A 24,647-nucleotide genomic window follows, 5' to 3' on the forward strand; every position below is an offset into this window, starting at 1 on the left:
TGGAGCCTTTTGGAATGTAGAATTAAGGGTTGTGTTGCACATGACAGAATAAATAAGGCTGGGTTATAAAGTGAACTGAAGGACATGGAGCTGAGCAAGACCCCAGGGTGGGTCTGTCACCCCTTTCAGGCCGTTCATTTGTTCCATCAGTTCCATTCTGCCAAACTGCTGAAGCTCTGGGGAGACAGGGGAGCTTTGATGGTGCTAAACTTCACAGACCTCTGCATTTGGCCAAGGCTGAGCATGGTTTGAAAGCTGTTCTATCCTCATCTTCTGGGAGACTCATCAGTCAGGTTGGAGCTTTAAAATGTTATTTAATGCTGCCAAGAAGTCTGCCTTGAATTTTAGCCTTACTAAGTAACCTGCACCTGTTTGTACAGCTATGGTTATGCAGGGTTCAACACTGGAACTAGAAATATGGAGCAGGGAACTGGTGGGAAATTACTGCTCTGCCAGGTTTGGTGAGAACAATTTTGAACCTGTCCAATTTCATGAAACAGTGCATAGAGAGGGAGGATCAGCTTTCCTCCCCAAACAACCTGACAGCTCAGATTAATCTCACACACCATCAGCAATTCAGCCTCCTTGGAGATCTTGGCAAGTTCTGCCAGCAGGAGGAGGCAGACCTGATCAATGCATTCTTTTAATATCAGAGTACTCAGATCCTAGGCAGAGAAAAGCTTCCTTTATCCTTTCAAAATGTATTCTTCTTTGGTAATAGGGGGAAAACCAATAAACTGTCCTAGAAGGAGAGAAAGAGGGCCAGTGCCAAAAAGAAAGGTAGTACATGTGCTGCACACTTCACCTTTACATGCTTGCTGCCAAGTTCTTGCATCTCATCCAGCATGTGAAATCCAGGACTGGAGACTCCTGCAAACTGCGGAGTGGTGAATAAGATTTCAGCTTTAATTACAAACTTCCTGCTATCTCCCCTCTTCCTTTGAAATTCAAGGCACTTCATTTTATTTTTACATGGTTTGGTGTCTGAGATTCCTTTTTATGTTAGTGGAAAAATAACGATGAAAAGGAAAATAATTCTCTTATAAAAATTCATGAGAACGGGCAGAGTTTAGAAGCTGTGTTATTTATTCAGGAGAGCACAATGACTTTTAAGAACACTGGGATTTTATGTTTGTGTGGATTTTTTAGTTTGGTTCTTTTGCTTTGTGTACTTTGCCTGTTTTCATACCTGTGCAGCTGTTGAGCATATGTATTAGGTGTAAAAGTTGAAAATCATTTAGAATTTAGATTAAAAAATGAATTGCCTATAAGCACAACAATCTGTTAGCTAAGACTGTAAGTGGAACTTTCAAACACCATTTTTATTCATTGAGTGCTCAAAGGCAGAAATCCTCGTGCTTCTCTAATGGCCTTAATAAACAACCTTGTCATTTTTAGTCCAGGAATAAGTAAAGCCAGAACTAACATCTGAGAAAGATACTTGTACTGAAACCCTGATACTGTGCAGAGTTATCCTGGCAGTTTCAGAATACCCATATTTAAATTACATATATCTGTTTAGACACAGACCTTGCTGCTTTCTGAGTAGCCTTGCTCAAGTAGTTGCATTTGGGGTTCTCTGACCGTGTTGCAGGATCTCAGAAGTCACCTGCAGCAGCCACATCATCTCAATGAAACTCTAGAGTTTTTGTGGCCTTCCAGGCTCTCAGAATCTGTGTCAGCTTTTCCAAGTAATTTCTTCCTTTAAGACACAGTGAAAGTAAAAAAATACCAAGATTCCTTCATCTTGCAGAGCCGATAACCCTGAGGACCCTGGGCCCCCAAGCCCTTTGTTCTCTTTCCAGAGCTGGTTGCCAGCTGGACCTAGTGGGATCCATGCAGGAATCTTCAGGGCATTTTCCCTGCAAGATGTGTCAGGGGGTGTTCTTTCAAAACATACGCTATACAGCATCTTTCAACCTTCCCTACATCCAGCTGACAAGTTCCTTCTGGAATGTTTTTCCCCCATGCTTATTTCAAAATGTCTTCTTACTGTTAGTAAGAGAGAGGCTCAACTCTTCCTCTTCCCTTGGAAATCCATGTTTTTCATTCCACTAGAATAACACCTGGTGCACTTTCACTTCAGCACTTGAGATTTTTGCTTTAACTCTTCGCTCAATTTGTCATCTCTGACTCTGTCTTCTGAGTACCAGTTGCTTTCTGGGAACACTGCAGTGGCTACTGGTTCTCTCTGGACAGATTTAATTCCTAATGTAATCTCGTCAATGTCATTGTCTGAAAGAATAGCAAGGAAGTAGAGTATCCATTTACTGTGGGGGCCAGTCTTGAACGAGTTCCATTCTGCCAGAAGGGTCCCCAGCCATCACCAAGCCCCATTAAAACCTTTGCTCATCTACCAGTGAGCAGTGGCCTTTTTATTTCTTACGGCTCTTTTAAGCCAGGTCTGCTGGGGAGAAGATATGGAGGCAGCAAGAGAAAGTAAAACCAATTAGGTGAAGTTATTTCTTTGAGTATTGAAATCAGGGAAGTGGTACTTAGTACAGTGGGATGATGCTGAAATGCAAGGCTGCATGTTATTATTCTTTGTATCTGAAAGTATAAAACCCAGGTGGAGAAATTGCTGTAATCATATATATTAAATATATTGTGTATTATACAGTGTTTGTATTAAATATAGAGTCTGTATCAGATTCAGTAGCATAGTACCGTTTTTTTTTTCAAGGTAATATGTGTAGACTATTTTCTTCACAAATCTTCACTGGTAGTGGCTCAAGGTATACACAGCTCTTGTGAAAAATATGAAAGGTTCTAGAAATGAGGCCAAGCTCTTAACTCTAGCAGAATACCAAAGTGATACAAAGAGAGAAGAGAACGCTGCCATTTATACTGGTAAATTTCAGGTTTGTCATTCTTTTCCTTGAGAACAAGAGAAACAACTTATGCAAAGGAAAGATAAAAGCAGGCAGGCACTGCTGGCTTTATCTTCGGTGTGATAAGCTTCCTTCAGGGGGACATGAACAAACTATGCATGAGGCATGGAGAAGGTGCAGGCAGAACATTTTAAACTCTTCCCACTGTGAATTGTTCCAGCCTCAGGAGGCCATTCAAGTTTGCTGTCAGAGCTCCTTCCAGCTTCTGGTACCAGCTCTGGTGCCTTGAACTTTTCAATTTTGTTTTAGTAGAGCTTAAAATAGTTTTATGTGATTTAGGAATTTTTGTTTAAGGTCAAGAAAGAAAGAAGGATGGATGAAATTAATCCTAATCTTGAGGAATGTCTCTGTGAGAGCTATAATTGAATCTCCAGTACCCATCCCACAGAGCCCCCAAAGACAGGTTTACCTGGAGAATCCTTGCAGTGGGTGGACCCTCCTGTGGGTGCCTGGCTGAAACCTGCTTTCCATGGAAGAAGGAAGAGACTGTTGGGAAGAGATGGCCTTTCCTGCAATCAGCCCAGCTAGGAGTGGCAATGTCAATAAAAGTTCAGTAACACCAGTTTATCCCCATGAAATAATTTGTGTTTGTCAAGTCAGTATTTTGTACATAAGGCCTGTTCTATCAAAAAAAAAAAAAATCCCAACCAGCTCAATCCTGTTCAACAGGACCTGAAATAAGTAGTTCTATGATTTTAAGCCCAGAAAACACGATAGGTGTAAGTAATTTACAACATGAATTGAACCAAATTCTATGGTTGTGTAACAGCACTGAAACACCACGTTAAAGAACAAGAAGAGACAGTACCAATCTCACTATTTGTTTACCTGATACTTTCTGTCAGAAGACATTGTGTAACTTATTTGTTGGGGTTTTTGAGAAACTTTCTGCTGTTATTTGCAGCAGACCTTTGAAAACTCACCTAACAAAAATTCCTTTGGGTAAAGTGTCTTTTTCTTGTCCAATAAAATTACTGGATAAGTTCTAAAGTCCCAAGGAGAAACTTCTATTTACTGTCTGCTTCATCCTACAAGTTTGTCAGGACTCTCAAAAAAATAGCCTGCCAAAGGAACCTGATTTGTAATTGCATTAAACCCATCAATGCTTAATCTGCTAATTTACTGTATGTGCATTTGGGAGTAACTGATCTTGAAGCCAAGTAACATACTCTTAATGTTATGCATTTTCTTCTTCATGAATAGTCTGAACACATGTCAAATATAAAATTAAATGTAAATAAACTGCAAATGTAAAGAAATAAAACATTTTTTTTTTTCTGCAAGTACCTTTATTTTGACCCCTGGCTTTGCCAGAGGTTTTTCCATTTATGCTTTTCTGTACTGTCCCTGAAAAAATTGTTATGAGAAAGACACAGAGATTCCCTAAATAGCTCAGCCTATGTCATCCAGTGAAGAGTTGGTCAGGAATTAAGGCTTTGCATTTCTGGGTTTTGTTGCTGTGGGTTTTTTTTAAATCTGAAACAGTTGAAGATGTTTTGTTTGACAGACTTTTGCTGAGTCAAAGGCACAGTTCAGACTCCCCAGCAGGCTCTCAGTGCCCAGAACCGATGCTCCCAGCCAGGCTGGACAGGGCCAGGTGATTCCCATCCTTGGGGCTGCCAGCTGCACCCAGCTGGGGCTGAGCTTCTGCCTCCCCAGGGCACACCTGGAAGCCATAAATTCTTGAGTGGAGCCACTTTTCCACAAGGTCCTTTTTCCACGGCCAGGGCTCTGTGCTTGGGAGCCGTGTGCTGATGTGCAGCTGTCTGTGGCTCTGGCTGCCCCGAGCTGCCCTGCACCCTCCTGGCATCTGGCTGGTGGCATCTGCACAGCCTCAGGCACTGTCCCTGCTCCTGAGCAAGCCAAGCAGATGGCAGCTCCCTGGATTGTCACAGTGTGTGCTGAGCAGTGTGTCTGCGTAAAGAGTAATGAACTTCAGTCACTGCGCAACTGTGAATGCTTTAAACCACTCACATTTCTTTATGGATTAAAATACAAAAGGCTGAATGCTGTAAAACTTACCAACTCCATAATTCTTCTTCCTTTTGGTGCATTGGTTCATCAGTCTGCAAAACAAAAGCAGACAGGGTTTGCCTATAAGTCTTAATACTTGACCAAAACATTCATGTGTTCCAGCTTCTGGAATTGTGAAAATAGTCGTAGATCCTGAGACTTAAAGCAGGATTAAAATCAGTTGGGGGAAAAAAAAAAAAAAGCCTAATTTGCTTTGGCCAGGCTTGCTCCTGACACATTCATTCTAAACCAAGATAATTAGCATAGCAGAGCATTCCCAGAGTATGTGAATGTGCACTTCCATTGAGAGGGGATTTGCTGGCTGGCTGCTTATGGCAGCCAATATTCTTGTCTAGGTTTTAATTTGTTTGTTTGTATGTTTGATGTGTTGTTAGGAGTTATAGGATTGAAAGGCTTCCAAAAGTTCCTATCCAGCCTCTCAAAAATATGACTGCAAAAAAATACATGTTTGTTTTTGGAAAATAGATGTTCCTTTTACAAGATAGGTGCTCAGCTGTGGTTTTGGTGGGGTACCTGGGTATCCAGTTAAAACTTTCAGCTGTTGCTCACTTGGCCAAGCTGACAAAAATTACTTTTGACTTGCTTCAAGTACAGTGGCACTTTGCACTATCATTTTGGAAAATCTTGCATCTTGAAAAGAATATATTAGTTTTTGAAAGCCAGACTGTTTCTTGCAACAAAAATGGCTGCTGTGCTGCCAGTTCCATGCACCTGCAGGAATGAGAGAGCTTCAGATTGCTTGCAGCATTCTCTGCCTCATTACACACATTATATGAAGTGCTACTAAAATTGTTTAGTTTTTATTTCATATTAATGAAATGCTTTGGGATCTAGTCCACTGTAAATTCTCGTTATTAAACATCACTCTTTCAGAGAATAACCTTCCTTTTATTATCAAAAGAAGATCCTGAAGATGAATGTGGGGGTTAGGAAGAGTAAATGTTTCCTTCATTGTCTGCAGGCAGAACACAGCAAATGGGGCTCAGGTGAGCCTGCTGTGGTCCCCAGCTGAGGGGACATGCCAGGCTTGGTGTTGTCTTCCAGGCAGCTGCTCTGAGAACAGAGCTCAGGCCTAAGGCTGTGCATGTTCTTTCTACTCTCTGTAAAGGGATGGAAAGGGCCACCAGGCTCAATGAGCTGCTGGAATGGCTCAAAACAATCAAATTTAATTACTTTTTTCTTTTTTTTTTTTTTTTAAGTGATGATGGGAGAATGAAAAATATCATCAGCTTCAGAGGAATTTTCCAATAGGAATTGGCTTTGCAATATGAATCTTGAAGGGATCAAAGAAGGATTAAATAAATTGAAAGCAAGGGGGTGTGAGGCTGTGCAGAGATGGACAAGCAACCCTGTCCTGAGTGGACTTTTCTTTTAATGTTATAGTGTAGAATACCTCATGTAGTGTGATCCACAAATACTGTACAATGTGTTTATACTTGCCACTCAGATCTTGTGATTTTTTTAGGCATCAGTCTAGCTAAGAACTGCAATATATTTAATTTTGATGAGATGCTCGTTAGTTCACTCACTCCTCTCCATCCTCCACGCTTCGTGGCTGATGGCTTTGATGATGATGGCACTAAATCACACACTTCAAGTCTAGCATTTCTTGGCTGTTCTTCTAGAACTAATCCTAAAATGTTCTTCTTAACAATTTTATGTATAGCAAAGGATCTATCTTTTGAAATTGTGGAAGTTAAAGTCAATGAAAAGCCTGCTTTAAGCTATGACCTTTTGCAGTCTCCAGAGGAAAAGCACAGTTCCTTTCATATTTGTCTCCAGACTCTGCCCATCAGTATCTACTGTACAACATTCAAACATATTTTTGACTCTGAGTTTGTGCATTTCCAGAAGTGTAGGGCTTTAAGTAAATGAGGAAATTTTCCTGTCAAGTTGAAAAAAAAACAAAAAACAAAAGTCATTCCTGAAATCCAAAGAGCTCAAGAAAATAAGATAATCATTACATTTTGATAAAGCACAGTTGGAGGCTACAGAGAAATCAGTTACTGTGGAAAACTTAAATAAACAGTTTGTACAGCCTCAGCATAAGAGATGAGATCCACAGAGCTGCTTTAGGGGGTCCAGAGCCAGTAACCAGCTATCCACAGCATTTAGCCCTGGTGTATTGGTACCTTTGTAGGCAGAATGAATCTGAAGCAGGGATCTCTCTGCATTAAGGAGACTTCTTCAAAATAACAAGGGAATTTAGTCTTAAATGGTTGGCTTCTATTTTCATAGTTTATTATATCATGATTGGATTCCTTTTGTCAACCCAATCTTCTTAATAGTACTATTCATCTCTGGCAAAGGTTAGACTTGACTGAAATTAGGACTGAGATGAAAGAATAGAATTTATATTATTTAGCAGCTGGATATGTCATTACATCAGAGTTGGTATTGTGTAGCAAATTGCAAGCTCTAGTGAAATTGCTTTAAAAAATATCTGTATATATTTTTCTAAAACTGTGATAAAGTCATTCAGCAGCACATTGAAATGCATTTCTAGCTGAACTGTTATATCATATCTTTTTTCTTCCTGTGGTACAAGAACAGATGGCAGTTATTTTTCTTACCAGTCTCCAGCAAAGCTGCTGCAACGCTTTGCCTTCCCTTGTAAATGCTTTCAAGTGAAAGACAAGTACACACCACCAAAATGAATCTGCATTATAACACCGGATTGGGGTTTCTAAAGCAAACTTTTAATCAGCTTGCAACATTAGGCTGGTGATAATTACTGAATGTCCTATCAGTCAAGTAGTTCATTATGACAGGAAAATGAGCCATTAGTCAGAGTCAATGGCACGTTTTGCAATAAGTTTTTGGAGCAGATGTCTTTCTTCATCGACATTTTTAATGCAATAATTGAGTATTCTATAACTTGAACACAAGTGCAGTCACTCCCCAGGGGCACACATTGGTGGGTTTGGAAATGCTCTCTGTGACCTTATGGCATTCCTGGGGGGATTGTGATTGACCTGAGAACCTCAATGATCATTCAGTAGCTAGTGTGTCAGAAGGGCTCCTGCCTGTATATTATATTCTGTATATTAAACAACATACACAAATCACACACAAAAGTATGATTCTGTATATTGTTATAAGCACAGTATAAATTGCAATGTTTTCTGAAGGATTTTGTTTTAAAATCATTGCTACCTTAGCACCAGTTTGGCAGCTCTGAGGCGGCCTGGTGAAAATGTCTCTAAACACAACCTGGTGTAATGTTGCCTGCATCACTAGAAATGCTGTGTAGCTCAAGAAATGCTATATTCTGAAGTGAAATCATTTCTAGTTATAAATCTAAATGAAACCACCAAGTGTTGTAAATCTAGGGCTGCCTACCAATTTATGACTTTTTAGATTGTCTGCTGTAATATGCCATATTATAAAAGCATTGTTAGGAGCTGTATTTAATTTACTTGCTTTAAATTATGGTTTAGTAGACTTGGCAGCACTGGGTTAATGGTTGAACTAGATGATCTTAAAGGTCTTTTCCAACTGAAATGATTCTAAATTAATGCTGTACTGAAAATCCAGCTTTATTCAGAGAAGCTTTAATTCTTCTGTTTCATACAAATGTCTCAAAACCCGTGGTGTGCCTTATTTTACAGCCTTCGACAAAAGAAAGGCAACTTGGCCCAGAAGCACTGGGCTGGAGCAGCCAACATGGCCAAGTGCAAACCCTGCCCCGTGGCCCATCCCAGCGACGTCTGCGGCTCCGACGGACACACCTACAGCAGCCAGGTGAGCTCCCACACCCACAGCACACCTACAGCAGCCAGGTGAGCTCCCACACCCACAGCACACCCACAGCAGCCAGGTGAGCTCCCACACCTACAGCACACACCTACCGCAGCCAGGTGAGCTCCCACACCTACAGCACACACCTACAGCAGCCAGGTGAGCTCACACACCCACAGCACACCCACAGCAGCCAGGTGAGCTCACACACCCACAGCACACACCTACAGCAGCCAGGTGAGCTCACACACCCACAGCACACCCACAGCAGCCAGGTGAGCTCACACACCCACAGCACACCCACAGCAGCCAGGTGAGCTCCCACACCCACAGCACACCTACAGCAGCCAGGTGAGCTCACACACCCCCAGCCCACCCACAGCAGCCAGGTGAGCTCACACACCCACAGCACACCTACAGCAGCCAGGTGAGCTCCCACACCCACAGCACACACCTACAGCAGCCAGGTGAGCTCACACACCCACAGCACACCTACAGCAGCCAGGTGAGCTCACACACCCCCAGCACACAGCCACTGCAGCCAGGTGAGCTCACACACCTACAGCAGCCAGGTGAGCTCCCACACCCACAGCACACCCAGAGCAGCCAGGTGAGCTCCCACACCCACAGCACACCTACAGCAGCTAGGTGAGCTCCCACACCTACAGCACACCTACAGCAGCCAGGTGAGCTCACACACCTACAGCAGCCAGGTGAGCTCCCACACCCACAGCACACACCTACAGCAGCCAGGTGAGCTCACACACCCACAGCACACCTACAGCAGCCAGGTGAGCTCACACACCCACAGCAGCCAGGTGAGCTCACACACCCCCAGCACACAGCCACTGCAGCCAGGTGAGCTCACACACCTACAGCAGCCAGGTGAGCTCCCACACCCACAGCACACCTACAGCAGCCAGGTGAGCTCACACACCCACAGCACACCCAGAGCAGCCAGGTGAGCTCCCACACCCACAGCACACCTACAGCAGCTAGGTGAGCTCCCACACCCACAGCACACCTACAGCAGCCAGGTGAGCTCACACACCCACAGCAGCCAGGTGAGCTCACACACCTACAGCAGCCAGGTGAGCTCCCACACCCACAGCACACACCTACAGCAGCCAGGTGAGCTCACACACCCACAGCACACACCTACAGCAGCCAGGTGAGCTCACACACCCACAGCACACACCTACAGCAGCCAGGTGAGCTCACACACCCACAGCACACACCTACAGCAGCCAGGTGAGCTCCCGCACCCACAGCACACCCAGAGCAGCCAGGTGAGCTCACACACCTACAGCACACCTACAGCAGCCAGGTGAGCTCACACACCCACAGCACACACCTACAGCAGCCAGGTGAGCTCCCACACCTACAGCAGCCAGGTGAGCTCTGCCTGCAGCCCCAGCTCCTGCAGCAGCACTCAGCTGGGTTGTGGGCTGAAGGTGAAAGGCCTCTTGCTGTTAGGCAGTATTAAACTACTCTCTTCATTAATCCAGGAATGCTTTTTTTTTGATGTAAAAAGTGCTATTGAATGTAGGCTTCTCCATAGTTGACAAACAGCAAATCAGAATGCCAAATTGCAATCTTGTGACTTTCCTGATTCATGTTTCTCTAAATAGCTTGTTCTCTTAATGAAGTAGAACAATTTTAATATTGATGATGCAACTGAGGAAGAAGTATAATTTCATGAGATTGGCTTGTTTAGACAAGAGGATTTGGGGATAGTTTGTTTTTTTTAGGACTTGGTCTCCAAATCATAAAATAACTTAGCAGAATCATTCTTCAGTGATAGATTTATTTTTAATTATCTCTTTTTTCCTAGACTGCATGGGTAACATATTACAATTCATTTAGCCTGTGGCTTTAATAGGCTTGTGTGCCAGATGCAGCATATATGGGTACCATAAAAAAATTCCCATAACCCAGTGGGGATAAATTGACTCATTGTTATACTGAAAATACGATCACCTTAGGGCTTAACTCAATAAAAGAAAATGTCTTCACAGCCATTCAGCATTCCAGATCTCCCATTAGCAAATAAAGCCTTCCATGCCTTGGACACATGTCCCAAAAACAGCACTTCAGGCACTGGACAGCATGTTTTAGGGAATACCCTTAAGGTTCTCTTAAATTCATGCATACAAAGTAATGTTTAACGGCCAGTAAAACTACCTTTTAAAATCCAAAAATAGCCTTCCAAAAAAAAAAAAAGCCAAAAAACACAACAAACACAACAAACAAACAAACAGAAAAATAAAGCTATCAGGGAAAAAAAAATTCTTTGCTGTGTTGTGACAGCTACATTATTTTCTCAGCTGGGCATCTTGAATTCTCCACTTATTAATGGACAGAAACATTAAAATGCTGCCATGCCTTGGTAATTTCAGCTTCTCTCCTGTTCTGGCTGAAGGATTTGCATGGCCAGAAGGAGCAAATGAGAGCAGAAACTCTCATCTGTGCACACAGACTGCAGGAAAAATGGCCACATGTTGCCTGTTATAAACAAGTTACTCTTTAATTCTCTCTAGGAGTTTGTATTGCAGCAATGTCCAGGAGTGTGCATTGCAGTAATGTAGCTTTGGTATTTATGGGTAAGGTGGGCTCATTTTAAAAACAACTTTTTCCGTCTGAACTCTTGAGTCCCTAAGACGTTCTGTAGTAAATAGATTTCACTTCATGTTCTGTCATGCTATGCACTCATTTCTGTGCATCCTACCTGCCTCTCTGTTAGCTCCAAATGGGATTTTGGCCTTCTCTGTTTCTCACCATAACATCTAACTGGTTTTCATCAACATACTGCCAATGTTATAAATTCACTAAGCTATTGTCCTAATTGTCCTTGAGCTTACTGGTTGATGTAGACAGAAGTCCAGGATGTTTAACTCAGCTTTGTTGAGTTCCACCAAAGACATTGAACCCTTCAGCCCCACAATTTATTGAAGGCTAGTCAAAGGAATATTTTGTCTTTTTAATCTTCCATTGGAAATTATTCAGTGGTGTTGTTTTCCAGCACAGAGAAAAATGGTAAAATGTTAAAAATTATAAAAATGCCATGCCCACATCTTGTGCTACAATGATTTAAGTGTCACCTAAACTATAGGAGACACAAGGTAATGAGAACTTGGATGGCTCTAAAGTTGATTTAGCTCCATGTTTGGGAGTTGTACTGCTTTAAAAAATCTCACCAACCTTTAGGCGTTAAAGTTCTGGTTCTTTTCCTGAAATCTTGAAAACTTGATCTGGATTTTTTCATCTGCTACACATAAGTGCTTAAGTGGAAATTGATAAGCCCCCTTGTTGGGCTGTAGCGTGTGGTGGGGTTTTTTATTGTTTAGTTTTGTTTTCCAGATGGCAAACTAATTCTTCCAAGCAATGGGATTCTTCCGTTACACCAATAATTCAGCACTTCTGCATGACAAAATTTGAACACAGATGTGGTCTGTATGTACTCAGTCTCTATACCCTGTTTACAGCAACTGAAAAATTAGTGGTTTTTGAACTTGCAGAATTTGCTTGTGTTTCTGGAAAACTTTATAAATGATCACCCTTCCCTGTGGGCTTTGAGAAGATTAGATTTATCAAAGATTCCACTGATTTTTTTCTAGTTACTGCTTGAAATTCAGGTATTTTACAATGTACACTATCTCTCACATAATAACTTTGCACAAAGAAATTTCCTGGGTACAACAGCTCTATTTAATATTGTGACAATACAAAGCACTTCCATAGGTTATTACAGGCAGATTTTTCAAAGCTCTTGAAAGTACTAATGAATTAAGCTTATGAGGTACGTAAGCCCTGTAAAGAGCTCAATGTAATTACTTAATGTTTTTGTCAGCAACACATTAAGAAGAATAACTTTGAAGATGTCAGTTTTACAGGAACTTTAATTAAGCTTGTTAATAAAGCAATTACATGAATATGACGATGACTGTACTTAACTAGTCAGAAAATGAAAATTAGGATCATCTTAAATTACAAAACATACCACCTCAATGACTAATGGTCCCTTCAAAGATGGAAAGGTACATTGGCATAATTATTATGTTTCTAATTAGGTACATTGTTGTTGTGCAAATTTTAATTAAATCATTGTGAACTAATTAAGTCCATAATCATGTCTCTTTCTGTTTGAAAATGTAAAAATCATGTCCTATTGTCATAACATTAGGTAATAAATTTGATATTAAAGGATGTACAAGAAAAAACAGAACAAAAAAAAAAAAACAACCAAAATAATGAGACACTATTAGTTAAATGTGTGCAAAGTGAAGGCTGCTTCATTTAATTAGGAGGGGTCTGTATGCAGAAGCACAATTAGCAAAGACTTGTTGAAGTGTCTTGTTAAACTGTTGGGCATTTAGTGCAACATGTTCTGGTTTTCCATAATCAAACTATTGGCTGGATTACCTGTCCTGGAGCCTGGGGTGCTGCTCCTCAGCCATGGTTTGCACAGCCTTTCCTCTCTGTCATTTATCTGAGGGATGGCTTGGCCTCTTCTGATGGAAAACAAGATGCTCAGCAAAGGCTCAGCAAGCCTTAACACTCCTTGTGTGCCCAATTAGATAAGAGTGAGGTTAAATTCTCTGCTAACCTTTAGCTTTGGTCTGGTTTTGTAAGGGAAAATTAGGAAGTAAGAGAGGAGGTGGAGGAAAGTGAGATGTAATAGGATATGATTAAAGAATTCCACAGGGAAGAGAATCAAGTCATCCTTATGCATCTGCTCCCTGTATGCATTTTAAAGATTGTTGGTGGGAGGTACAAGAATAAATTATTCTTTCATATATCTCTTTTTGAAAAGGGATAGATTTTATGGGATGTGACCATTCTGAATGAGCTTTCTACAGGAAAAAGATTTTGCAGCATTTTAACTACTTCCTTACTCTAGTAGGAGATTTTCAGCATTATCCCTATTTGATAATAGGGATATTTGACTCTGTGTTATTTGACTCCATGTGTTGCTGGGCGTTCCCAGCTGCAGCAATACACCTGACATGAGGCTTTTAGCACTACTGGCTTTATTGTCCCAAATAACCTCTGGGAAACTCCAGAGAACTGGAGCTGGCCTGATGTTGAGCACCTTTGTGCATCCCCTCTTTTGATTCTGGCACATCTGGCTCCTGCATTCCCACGAGGCAGATGTTCCCTCAGCCTGTGCTTGGGGCCAGTGAGACTCGAGTTGTGTAATCCAAAAGCTGTGTGGAGCCATTATTGCATAATCAACTCCTAAATAATGAATTTTATCTCTCAGAAGGCAAAACAGGCAGAGTTCTGTGCTGTGCATCCAGGGCTGCACAGTTTATTTGGCTTGAAGCATGAGATGAGCAATGTTTTTTGATCAAGTGCTGTGTATCCTAAAGACATCCTGGGGTTTATATGGTGTTTTTCTCTGCATGGTCTCTAGAAATGAGCAGAAAATTGGGAATAAGGTAGATTTGTATTCTTCTGTACCTTGTAATCCATGTCAGTGTCTTAAGATAGTTAAGTGTAAAGGGCATTTTTGCATATGCTTGAAGGATGGCATTTCCCTTTTGGTCAATTAAAATGCTTTAAAAATGGCTTTCTGCCTCCTGCAGTCTTGCCAGTGATGCCTCTTAAGGGTGTCTTGGGCAAAAATTAACAATCCAGGACGAAGATCTGTGCTTCCCCCTCACTGGGGTAACCTTTGTTAAATTCTGAGGGAGCTGAGAAATAGCACTTTTGAACCCTGCTCACATAATCATTCAGCTCTGCAAATTCCTGAGCTTCCTTTCAAATCCCATTTAGTTCTGTGTTGAAGTGAAGAAGCTTTTGCTTTTCAGTGGTGTCAGATAGTAAATTCAAAACCCCAAACAATGCTCTACCAATTTTACATCCTAACCAGGAAAAAAATAGCCCTGCATAACCACTCATCTGTGCACTGCAGCTGCTTCTGTGACAGCTCCCCAGCTAAAGCCCATGAATATATACATGTTTGCAAGGATTTTCACCTGACATATTATGAATTGTGAGAACAGCCAAAATAGAGGCTTCTGCAGTGACTCAACAGATAGAGGGGGGGAAGCCAAGAGCTCTGGGCAATTTTTACAGAGTAAGGGCTGCTTTGTCATATTTCCAGGTTTGAGATTCTGTGAATTATTGAGAAATTGCTGTGGCCCAGGACAGGATGTTCCTTCAGAGACTCTTGTTGCTATCCCCTTAGTCTTTGGAGGAACTCTTCATGAACACAGCTCTGCAAACACAGATTGGGGGGGAAAAAGTAAAGATGACAAAAAATGAGCAAAGAAAGGAAAAACAACAAAAAAAAGCATTTTTAATCCTTTGAATAAACCTCTTACAAAGAAGATACTGATTCTTTTTTGTTGGAAACTGGCTACTTAAAGCTGTTAAAGCCACTGGTCAGTGTTGGAAGGAGATGGGGGTTGCTTTGGTCCTGCATGAAGACAGGACAGAGAAACACTGGGGACATTCTGGGAACAGATTAAAATGGATCACAACCTGATTTGGGTTTTCCTTGCTATAATCTTTTTTAAGAGAGATTACTTAAAATTTTCACTTCTCCAATTTCTGCTGGGGTCAGTGATGCCCTGACAGAGCCCAAAATTTATGCAAAGTTGTGTGTCCAACTTTTAGCAACTATGAGTGAAGCAAGCTGATCTAATTGGGGTATGCTGATGTTTATCTCCTTTCTCTAACCTTGCCTAGCAGGGAAAAGATATTTTTAGTTTGTTTTTCCATATTCTAACGTTTCTCAGTCCACAACAATTTAGCCTTGCACAGACTGGGTTCTTTGTGATTAACATATTGTGTCAGTTTCTAAATCCATATTTTCTCTTTAATTCCTGAATCTGTTATTTTGCCATATTAAGGCTTGTCAGAGTTGAATGTTTTAATTATCAAGTCAAGCCTAAAGACTCTGGTGGAGACTATGATTAAATGTCTCTGTTAGGTGGGATGCTGCAAGTGGTAACTCTGCCTTCATATTATTTTGGTAACTTGACTATACAGAAAAAACTGCTCTAAACTCCCTAAAAATATACAGCTGCAGTAGTGATGTATAAATACCATGCTGGGAAAGGCAGTATGAGAACCTGTGCAGAATAAAACAACCTTCAGGTTTCCAGCCCACAGCCCCATCCCTGAGGGACAGGGAGAGATGAAGTTTCAGGAGCACAAGGCTGCTTCTCTCACATCCAACTCCCCTAAATTCTCCACAAGCCCGTTTTCCCAAATGGCTCTGAAAATACTCAGAGCTCTCTAAAGCAACTGAACGTGCTCATCTTTTAGTGCTGCAGAAATGCAAGATTTTGGCCTGGGTGTCTTGAGTTTCACCAGTGCTCACTCAGCATAATAAACCCTAAATAAATTGTAAAAGAAGATGTGTACTCTTTTGGCAGTTTTATGCTTCTTTCTATTGTGCTCATTTAGATTGACCAGACTTCATTGATAGGATTCATTTAAAATTATCCTCCTTAAATAGATTAGATTCATGTTTACCCACTAGGTGCATCTAGAACCTGCTGCATGACAACACAGCTCCTTATATTTTCATGTCCATTGTTACAAAAACACCAAAAAAAAAGAATGAGGAAGGGACTGTGAAGATGTGTGTGGGGCTGAGTCATACATGTCTAAAATGTCTTGGCCAAGGTATCAACAAACAACAATATTTTGGGATTTTGTTATGGCAATTTCTAGCATACTAAAATAATTTTAATGCAGGTTTATGTTTCCCTCTGGTTTTGGTGTTTTGTGGGGCTTTTGTTTCTTTCAAGGGAGGGAAATTACACATTCACTTTATTTACATAGCAAGGGTTAATGCTGAAGAAAGGCAGCTTCTTGCAGAGAGCTTGGTCCCCATGCTTTTCTGATTTCCCCACATGTGCTGTATTCAGAAGGACGAAATAATGTTTAGAATGTCACTGATTTTTCCCCCTTCCTGTTTATGAACTTCTGCAGTGTTGAGGACAATGTTTTTTATTTAGGCACCCAGGTAAGTGCTGCCAGTAATTAGGAGTCTGAATATGTAACATTCCTGCTGCTGGCTGCTCATTATTCAAAAAAACTCAGAAAAACAATGTTTTTCTAGGGAATGTGTTTAAATATATGTGCTGAAGTCTTACTGAATTAAAGAAGACTGAATCTTATTAGCATCTTGAAAAATGCAGTTCTGTGCCTGTTTTAGGCTGGAAGATGTAGGCCTGTCAGCTGTATTTTACACAGTATGTGAACATCTTGTTTAAAACATCAGTTCTCTAGATTTTCCAAAAGTCTATGGTTTTTCCTGGTCTTGGTTATTTTGTGGCTGATTTTTATTTTTTGGGGGGGAAGTGTATTTTTAATTCTTATTAAAACATTTTATTAGATTTCCTAAAAGTATTTGTAGATGAAACATATCACCAGCAATGACTTGCTTGAGCACATTACCCCAAAGGAGGGAGCACTAGATGTTGTTAAAATAAAAGCAGAACTTGGGGCTTTTTCTTTTCACATGTGTGGAAGGAGCCAGCACTGAGTGACAGAAGGCAATGTCCTTATTAATAAGCCTCTACATGAAAATTACAGCAGGAGCACAGGGAGAAGGAAGCAGCAGCGAGTTGACTGTGACTTGTGTGCTTGGAGTTACTGTGTCAGTAATGATGGATGGAGCAAACAATAAAATTTGACCTGTCAGGTTATGCTTCTGAGGCTAGAAGCCTTAAGGCATTTGTAATTGGCTTCAGCCAGTATGTTAATGTAGGTGGTTTGGAAAATTAGATTATTTGAGTGATACAGCTGGTTTGCATTTTTAGTATTGAAAAGAAAAGCCTAGAAACTCAAAGGGACTGAAGCCATAATGCTTGTTCTTTGTGAGCTGCCTGTTGTCCCTGTATAATAGAGCAGGCAGAGGAGTAGTTTTCAGATGAGATGTTCACAGTGTGTAGAATATGAGTTATTTTAAATGATTTTGTGGGGCATAATTCTTAAACAGTGTGTGGGAGGTGCAATGCACAGAGTTTCCATTACACACATAAATCTCATTATTATCTTCTTCATATTATACATTATGCTCAAATGTGCCCCTGTAGTATAACAGGACTAGAAAACACTTTTTGGGGTTGACATTACTCAGTGATTTGTCAGTGTGGCATGAAGTGCTTAACTGAACACATTCCTCATAGCTGAAAAAATCTGTGCACTGTAAATCCACAACTAAAGTGGGTTTTAAATAGCTGTGCACAAAGTAATTCTGTCATATTAAATATGTTCAGTTGGTGTTAGAAAGAGATCACATTGATATTATATACATAATATTGAGGAGATATTGTGATAGTTGTTGCAAGTAGAATGATGTGCATATTTTCCAGTGAAAGCATTTTATAGCATAATGTCAGTCTGAGCTCCCAGAGTTTTCATCAAAATCAGTATTCTGAACTTTCACTGAATCTAAGGCAAAATTCAGAGAGAAATATCCCTTCACCCTCAAAATATTTGTACCCTGGGCTGGAAACCAGCTGAGAACCTGCCCAGTGATAACTTGCATGTTGACAGTTCTTCCTGAGAAGATGGGGAGTGGCTTTGGGGAGGTTGGGGGGTGGGGATGACGGGCTGTGTCTTTGGTTTGGTTTGGTTTGGTTTGGTTTGGTTTGGTTTGGTTTGGTTTGGTTTGGTTTGGTTTGGTTTGGTGGGGTTTTGTCAGAGTGCTCCAAACCATCAGAAGATGGAGTCACCCAGATTACCTTTTGGTAGTGCTGTAAGGACTGGGCCATTTCCAGAGGGCTTTGTCTTTTCCTGCAAGGGCTGTTCAAATCCTCTTCTCCATTTCCCCCTCCCTGTACCTCAGGTACTCTGCTTTCAAGTGTTTACTCCTTCCAAGGAAAGGAGATGGCAGGAGGGAGTTTGGATTGACTTGGGAGCATTGCAGAGGATGTCAGAGGTGGTTTTGGACTGGTGGTCTTAGGAGAGGATGTGTGGGAAGGAGAAAAAACAATGCTGAGGATATTATAGTGGGAGGGAATCGGTATTCATTTCTATGAATCCATAGAAAAATTTGACTCCATTTCACTGTGTGCAGAAAACCTTGAAGAAACTGGGCCTGGGCCCTGTCACTGGCAATTAGATGATAGAAGTGGAATTTTTTAATTCACTGAGAATTTACTTCCCAGAGGTAATACTACACAAAACAGAAGCAGAGAGCTCAACTAGTTGCATTCCCTTCATCCAGGATATTTTCATCAGAATTAGAGGAGAGCAGAGAAGAGAATTTAAAATACATGTTGTCATACTTTTTAATTTTTGTTTCCATATGCTTTGGATTCTTCTCCAATGATCTATATTCTTATTTTAGCATTTTAATGTGTTACAGATAGAAATAAGTATGTAAGGAGAAATAATGTTGTATGTTTTAATGTGATCCTTCTAGTTTGCTGTAATGTAATCTTAGTATAAGCAGTTTCTGCTGCAAATATACTTTTATAATTTTTCCTTGGAGAAAAAAGTATATGTTTTTGTTACATGTGTTTGAGACTGGCAGATATTTTCTTATTAATGGAAGTTATGCTTTCATTGTTCTTACCTTTTCAAACTGAGAGAAGAACATGAAGTGGGTCATTTTGGGTCTAGCTGGCTGTACTCACTTTTTCTTGCAGGAGATCTTGATGAAAAGCTAGGGAAATAAAGGAGAGATGGAAGTTTCCAAGTTCAGGTTTCAGCAGTGCTGGCTGTGAGATCTCAGTATGAATTTCTGCAGCTGGGTAGAGCAGATATATCAAAAGAGTTATGGTAACCTGCACTGTCTGATTAAAAACCCCAACTTTTTTCAAATGACTGAGATGCTGGAAAGAAAGCACCAAAATGTCTTTTAAAGAAAAGTTTCTTTAGGTAGCAGGGGCAGGGTAAGGAGCCTTTGGAAAGTTCAGCAGTTGGATGGGGATGGGGATGGGGATGGGGATGGGGATGGGGATGGGGATGGGGATGGGGATGGGGATGGGGATGGGGATGGGGGTGGCTTTCTTCAGGGAGTGACGTTGCCACAGCCCTGTGCTCATCTGCATTGCATGATGAGAATGAGCTGTAAAATGTAAGACATTAGTAATAGAATAGCAGAGGCTTTCAGAGGGGAGATGGCAAAATTATTCAAGCTGTCTCTTCCAATTCCTGTGTAGGTTAGAAAAGACAGGAAACCCTGGTAGGATGCAGCTCTAATCTGGGTTTCTGCCCAGCCTGGCAGAGTTAACCCTGCAGGACCTCTGCAAATAGTTCTCATGTCCTGGGGCAGTACATGGCAGCAGCACACAAATTCTCCCTGCTGGATTGTCTCTCCTGCAAATTATATCCACCCCTGCCTGAGCTCTTGGGGGTGAGCTGAAACTGCTAATGGGGCTCAATCAGCAGGGGAATATTTTTGTCCTATTCTTGCATGTCTGTCTGCAGCTGTGCACCACATGATTCTTGAAAATTTGCCTGCAGCCTTAATATTTTATGTTTAGACTCAGAATTCCTTTTCGTGCAGACATGTAATCACACCATGTAATGCATCTTGTCTGCCCTTATGTACTGTTTGGTTTTAGGTGAATCTTTTGGGGTTTCTTTCTTCTCTTTTGTACAAAGGCTAACTGAAGTGTTAGGTTAGTCTCAGCTGACTGGAGAAGTGGAATCTGGCTATTTTCAGTAAGTCAGTAGCTGTCCTTCTCCCAGAGTGATAGAGCACATCTTTCTTACATCTCCCTGGCTTAGAATGACACAGCATAATGTCTGTAAAAATAGGGTTTGGCTGTAAATGTGCTGGAGTAGCTCTCTCTCTCTCCATCAAGCTTAAGGTAGAGATGAGATTTGAAGACTTGAAGCCCATAGTTGGATTTCCAATAGTGACATCCATGAAGCAGGCCCCCTTGGAATGTGGGTGCAGCTCCCTTTGGAGGCTGGGGCACTGCTCAGCACCTTCAATTTGGGCAGGTGCAGGGGCCAAGTGCTTTGCTGTGAGAGAGCATCCAAGGATGGAGGAGATCTTTATGTTTTTATAGCCAACAGCAGCACGTGGGAGTGAGAGGCCCCACCACTGAAATAAATGGAATATTAAAAGTTAAAACTGTTTGTGTCCCAGCATATTTCAAACCTCAAATAAGTCCATAATCCCTTATTTAGCTTCTCAAACCAATGGTGTCCTCAAAGCTGTCGTCATGTTTTGATGTGTGTAATGTGCTTCCACCTTTTAGGTAAGATTCAGTGCATAAAGAACTTGCAAGGCTTCTTGACAGAGATCATGATCAACAGCCACTTCTTGGGTTTTGTGGGACACTTTTTGATTTTGACCTAACTGTAATAGACTTGTAAATAGAAGTTCACAAATAAAACTGGCACAAATTGTGACTACTTCTTTTAGCTGCCTCTCTAAAAGTAACAAATCCAATTAATCAATGGGATTAATTATCTGTGGAAATGACATCATTGACAGGCAAAAGCAACGCCAGACTATCTACACATTTCAAGCAGAATATCTAAAGATGTAAAATTGAAATCTGCAGAAAGTACAAAATAATTAATTTCATTCACAGTGATTCTTCCTGGGGACTGTGGATGCACTGTTTGAAAAAACCTGTCTTATTAAATACCAATTAGATCAGATAAAATTTTAAAAGCCTCCTATAGATAAAGTCTTCAGCTTGTTAATGGACTTTTTTCCTCAAAAATTCAGAATTTCAAGTATTTTCAGGACTCTCTTGCCTTTCATGCCAATGAAAAGCTGCTTGCTAGAAATTCCAGTTTTAAAGTCTCTGTGTTTAACATTCTCAAGAGAGATTTGTCAGAGGCTTCTGCCACCCAGGGGGTGCTTGCTGCTACAAACTGTGTGAAGTTTGAAGATATTTACAGATCAGATGTAGCCAATTTAAATTGCAGGGAGATGGAAATTAAAGGCTCTTTCAGCTGCTGTGCTGCCCCAGGCTGGGGCATGAGCTGGACACCAAACCTGGGCCCATCTGATCTATATCATGACCAATTCCTGCTGAAGTTGGTAGCAAAAGTCTTTCAGCTCAAAACAATAAATAAAGAATAGAAAATGACCAGTCAAAGCTTCTGTAAGGGCATGGAAGAGGAATGCTAGCCTGTATGGAGACCTCTATTTTCAAATGTGAAATCTGTCATCATAAAGCCTATACAGGAGGGTTAGTGCCAGAAGCATGTTTTATTACTTAAATCTATCTTGCACAAGCAACACTGAGCAAGGAAAACCCTTTTGAGTTATATAACTCTTTGATGGGATGCCTTAAGGTCTTTCTTTTTAAGCCAGTAAATTCTAGAGCAGTAATTTAAAGACTGCACTTTTCTTTAAATCTAAAAGCATGTCCTAAATCCTGTTGTATTTAGTTTGAACACTTATCTGATAGGCCTGATCCCATATTTCCAGACTGTGACATCACCTGCAGGCACTCAGACTTGCATTTTGACACACATTTTGCCTTCTGTGAGGCAGCTCTCCCAGCTGATGGCACTGGGAGGCAAAGAATGTCAGATGTGAAATGATGCAAACAGGAATCAGAGTGAAGGCTTGGGCTGCTGCAGGAGGCACCACCCTGCGTGGTGGCCAGGGCTGTGTCAGCCCTTACACCTTCAGGCAGGGCAGGCTCAGTGTTTGCCCTGCTGGGAGGTGCCAGTGGGACTGACCCAACAGACTTCAACCAATTCCTCTTGCCAGACCCTGCAATTCCCACTTCATCCGTGCAGCTGGAGTGGGACTCTGCACCCATCCACAAGGGAAGGCACCAGCACCTTTTAGGGTTGTGGTGTGCAGGTTTTGTTTGGTTTTGGTGGGATATCAGTGCTCTTGCTAAAGCTGTAGGTGCTGGTGCTTAACAAAGGGGTCAGGTGGGGACACTTCAGTCTTCAGAGGTGTTTGTGTACTTTCTTTGCAGCAATAATTTTACTTTTAGGAGCTCCTGAATCCAGTCTTGCAGCTCTAAGTGTTCCTGGTGATGCCAAAAGATATGGGCTGCAGGCTGAGAGCAGTTAACTGTTATGTTTTCACTTAGCTGTTTCTTTGGACCGTATAGTGTCTATAAAAATAAAAAGAAGCTGTTCCTTGGGAAATGAAAATAGGAAATAAGGCAGGTAAAGATAATTTCAGGGGTGTTTTTGTACCAAGAATGTTGTGAGCTTGTGTGGTCATACACCGAAATAGCTTTTGCTGTCAAATACAATTAAATATTTGATAAATATTAGATTGGTAAAATGAATAATATATAAATTGATGGCTACAACAAGAGGTTAGGATTAAGAATACCTGAATATCTGTATCTGTAAATGGAGTCTGCCCAGGCACTGCCCCAGCCTCCTCAGAGCTGCACTAAACAACCAGCCACTTCCCTCAGCGTTAAAAATTATCAAAAAATTGTCTCCACTTCTACCACCACCTCTATTTCCATTTAATCTCAGAGCACAAGACACTTGGCCATAAAATCAATACATTTTTTAATACAGGTTTTATATTTAATAGCCAAATACTTCCCTCTTACTGATCATCATCTTTGCTGTGGGAGCAGGGTGGAGGCTGTGGGATGAGCTGAGCAGTCCTGCATCATTACACAGAGGATATGCCGTGGATATAAAAAGCAACAATGAATGCAGGGAAAGCATTTTCCTTAGCATATCCAGGAGGCTAGGAAGGAAAGGCGGTTTTATAATTCATGTTGGGTGCCCTTGCCACTGATTGTGAATTTAGTCTTGATCTTGGCAAATCAGTCACACTTAAAGAGTGACAAGGAAATGTAGCGCTGGTGACAGCCTGTATTGTGAATATTTTTAAGGTCTTGGCTAAGGCACACTTCTAGCCCAAAATATAGACTCAAGGCCTTGCTAGACAGGCACTCTTGTCAGGGGCGATTGTGACAATCTAATCTTTCTTAAATTAAATGTTTTTTCTGTCGAGGGAGTTGTGCAAATCCATCACGTCCCCTCAGTCTCCAGCCATCAGCCCGTGCATTGCTCGGGGATGGATTTCCTTGGTGATGCCATGTGCAGGCTGCAGTTGCCTTCTGCACGCTGCTGTCATCCTTCAGCACCACTCTGACAGCACAGTTCACCCATTCTCATCTCATTTTTGAGCCAAATGATCCTGATCATGGCTCCTTCACAGCAGCTTGATGAGGGGAGCCCTCCCTGCTGAGATGAGACAGCCCAGGTCCAGGAGGACATGGAGGGGTGATGAGGCTCTCACCCATCGGGCTGTGGTGGGAATGAGGAGGGACTGAAGCCTTTCCTGAAGGATGGAGGCCAATTCTCACTGATTTGTAAATGCTTCCCCATGGAAATAAGGGCTCAGAGCCCCTGCCAGGCTCTGCAGGGCAAACGAGTGGGTGCTGCAAAGATGAACTCTGCCGTCATTAAGTGATTGATTTAACGCAACAGAGCAACTCTTCATTTCAGATATTCTTCTCATAGCACCTTCAGCCAGTGTACTAAATACTGTCTGTAAAAATATTTACATTATTTTCAACATTTTAATGCAATTAATTCTTCAATATGTGCATATATGCATCCTATTGATAGTGAACACCTAAAAGAAATTGATTTATGCTTCTAGCTTCAGCAACGTTCACCTATCAAAATACTCAGTCTCCATAATGTTCAAGAGAAAAATATCACTGCTAAAATGGCAGGTGAAGCTTCAAATGCTGAAGTTGGCCCTTCTGGCACCAGTGCAAAGGAGAGACAAGGAGTGCTATGAGAGAATGAGTCTGAAGTTTGGGAACCTTGTAGAAACCCAGCCTGAGAACTCAGTGTCTGTTTCAGGCATTAAATGTCTGCAGGCTGGGCTGATCAAACCTCATTTGGGCACTTCAGTCACTGTGGGCATTAGTTCTGAGCTGCAGTCACTTATCAGCTGGACTGGCCTCATGTTTGTTGGTTCTTTGGGTAGCTGGACTCTTCCCAAAGCCAGGTGAGAAAGGCAAGTCTGCAGTGTCTGTCCAAGGCACTTTGCAGTGCTTGGCCAGTGCTGCCTCTAGGACCCAATTC

General features: G+C 41.5%; 1 protein-coding gene across 1 annotated transcript in view; it reads left to right on the forward strand.

Annotated features, from left to right (window-relative positions):
- The window catches only part of SPOCK1 (SPARC (osteonectin), cwcv and kazal like domains proteoglycan 1), a 258,586-nt gene that overhangs the window by 166,611 nt on the left and 67,328 nt on the right, over positions 1–24,647 (forward strand). Inside the window, exon 5 of the mRNA XM_084215536.1 lies at positions 8,537–8,669. Coding sequence (XP_084071662.1) covers positions 8,537–8,669 — 133 coding nt within the window. The remainder of the gene's footprint in view (positions 1–8,536; positions 8,670–24,647) is intronic.

Source organism: Fringilla coelebs (assembly GCF_963513975.1).
Source record: "Fringilla coelebs genome assembly, chromosome: 15".
Classification (NCBI taxonomy): Eukaryota; Metazoa; Chordata; class Aves; order Passeriformes; family Fringillidae; genus Fringilla; species Fringilla coelebs.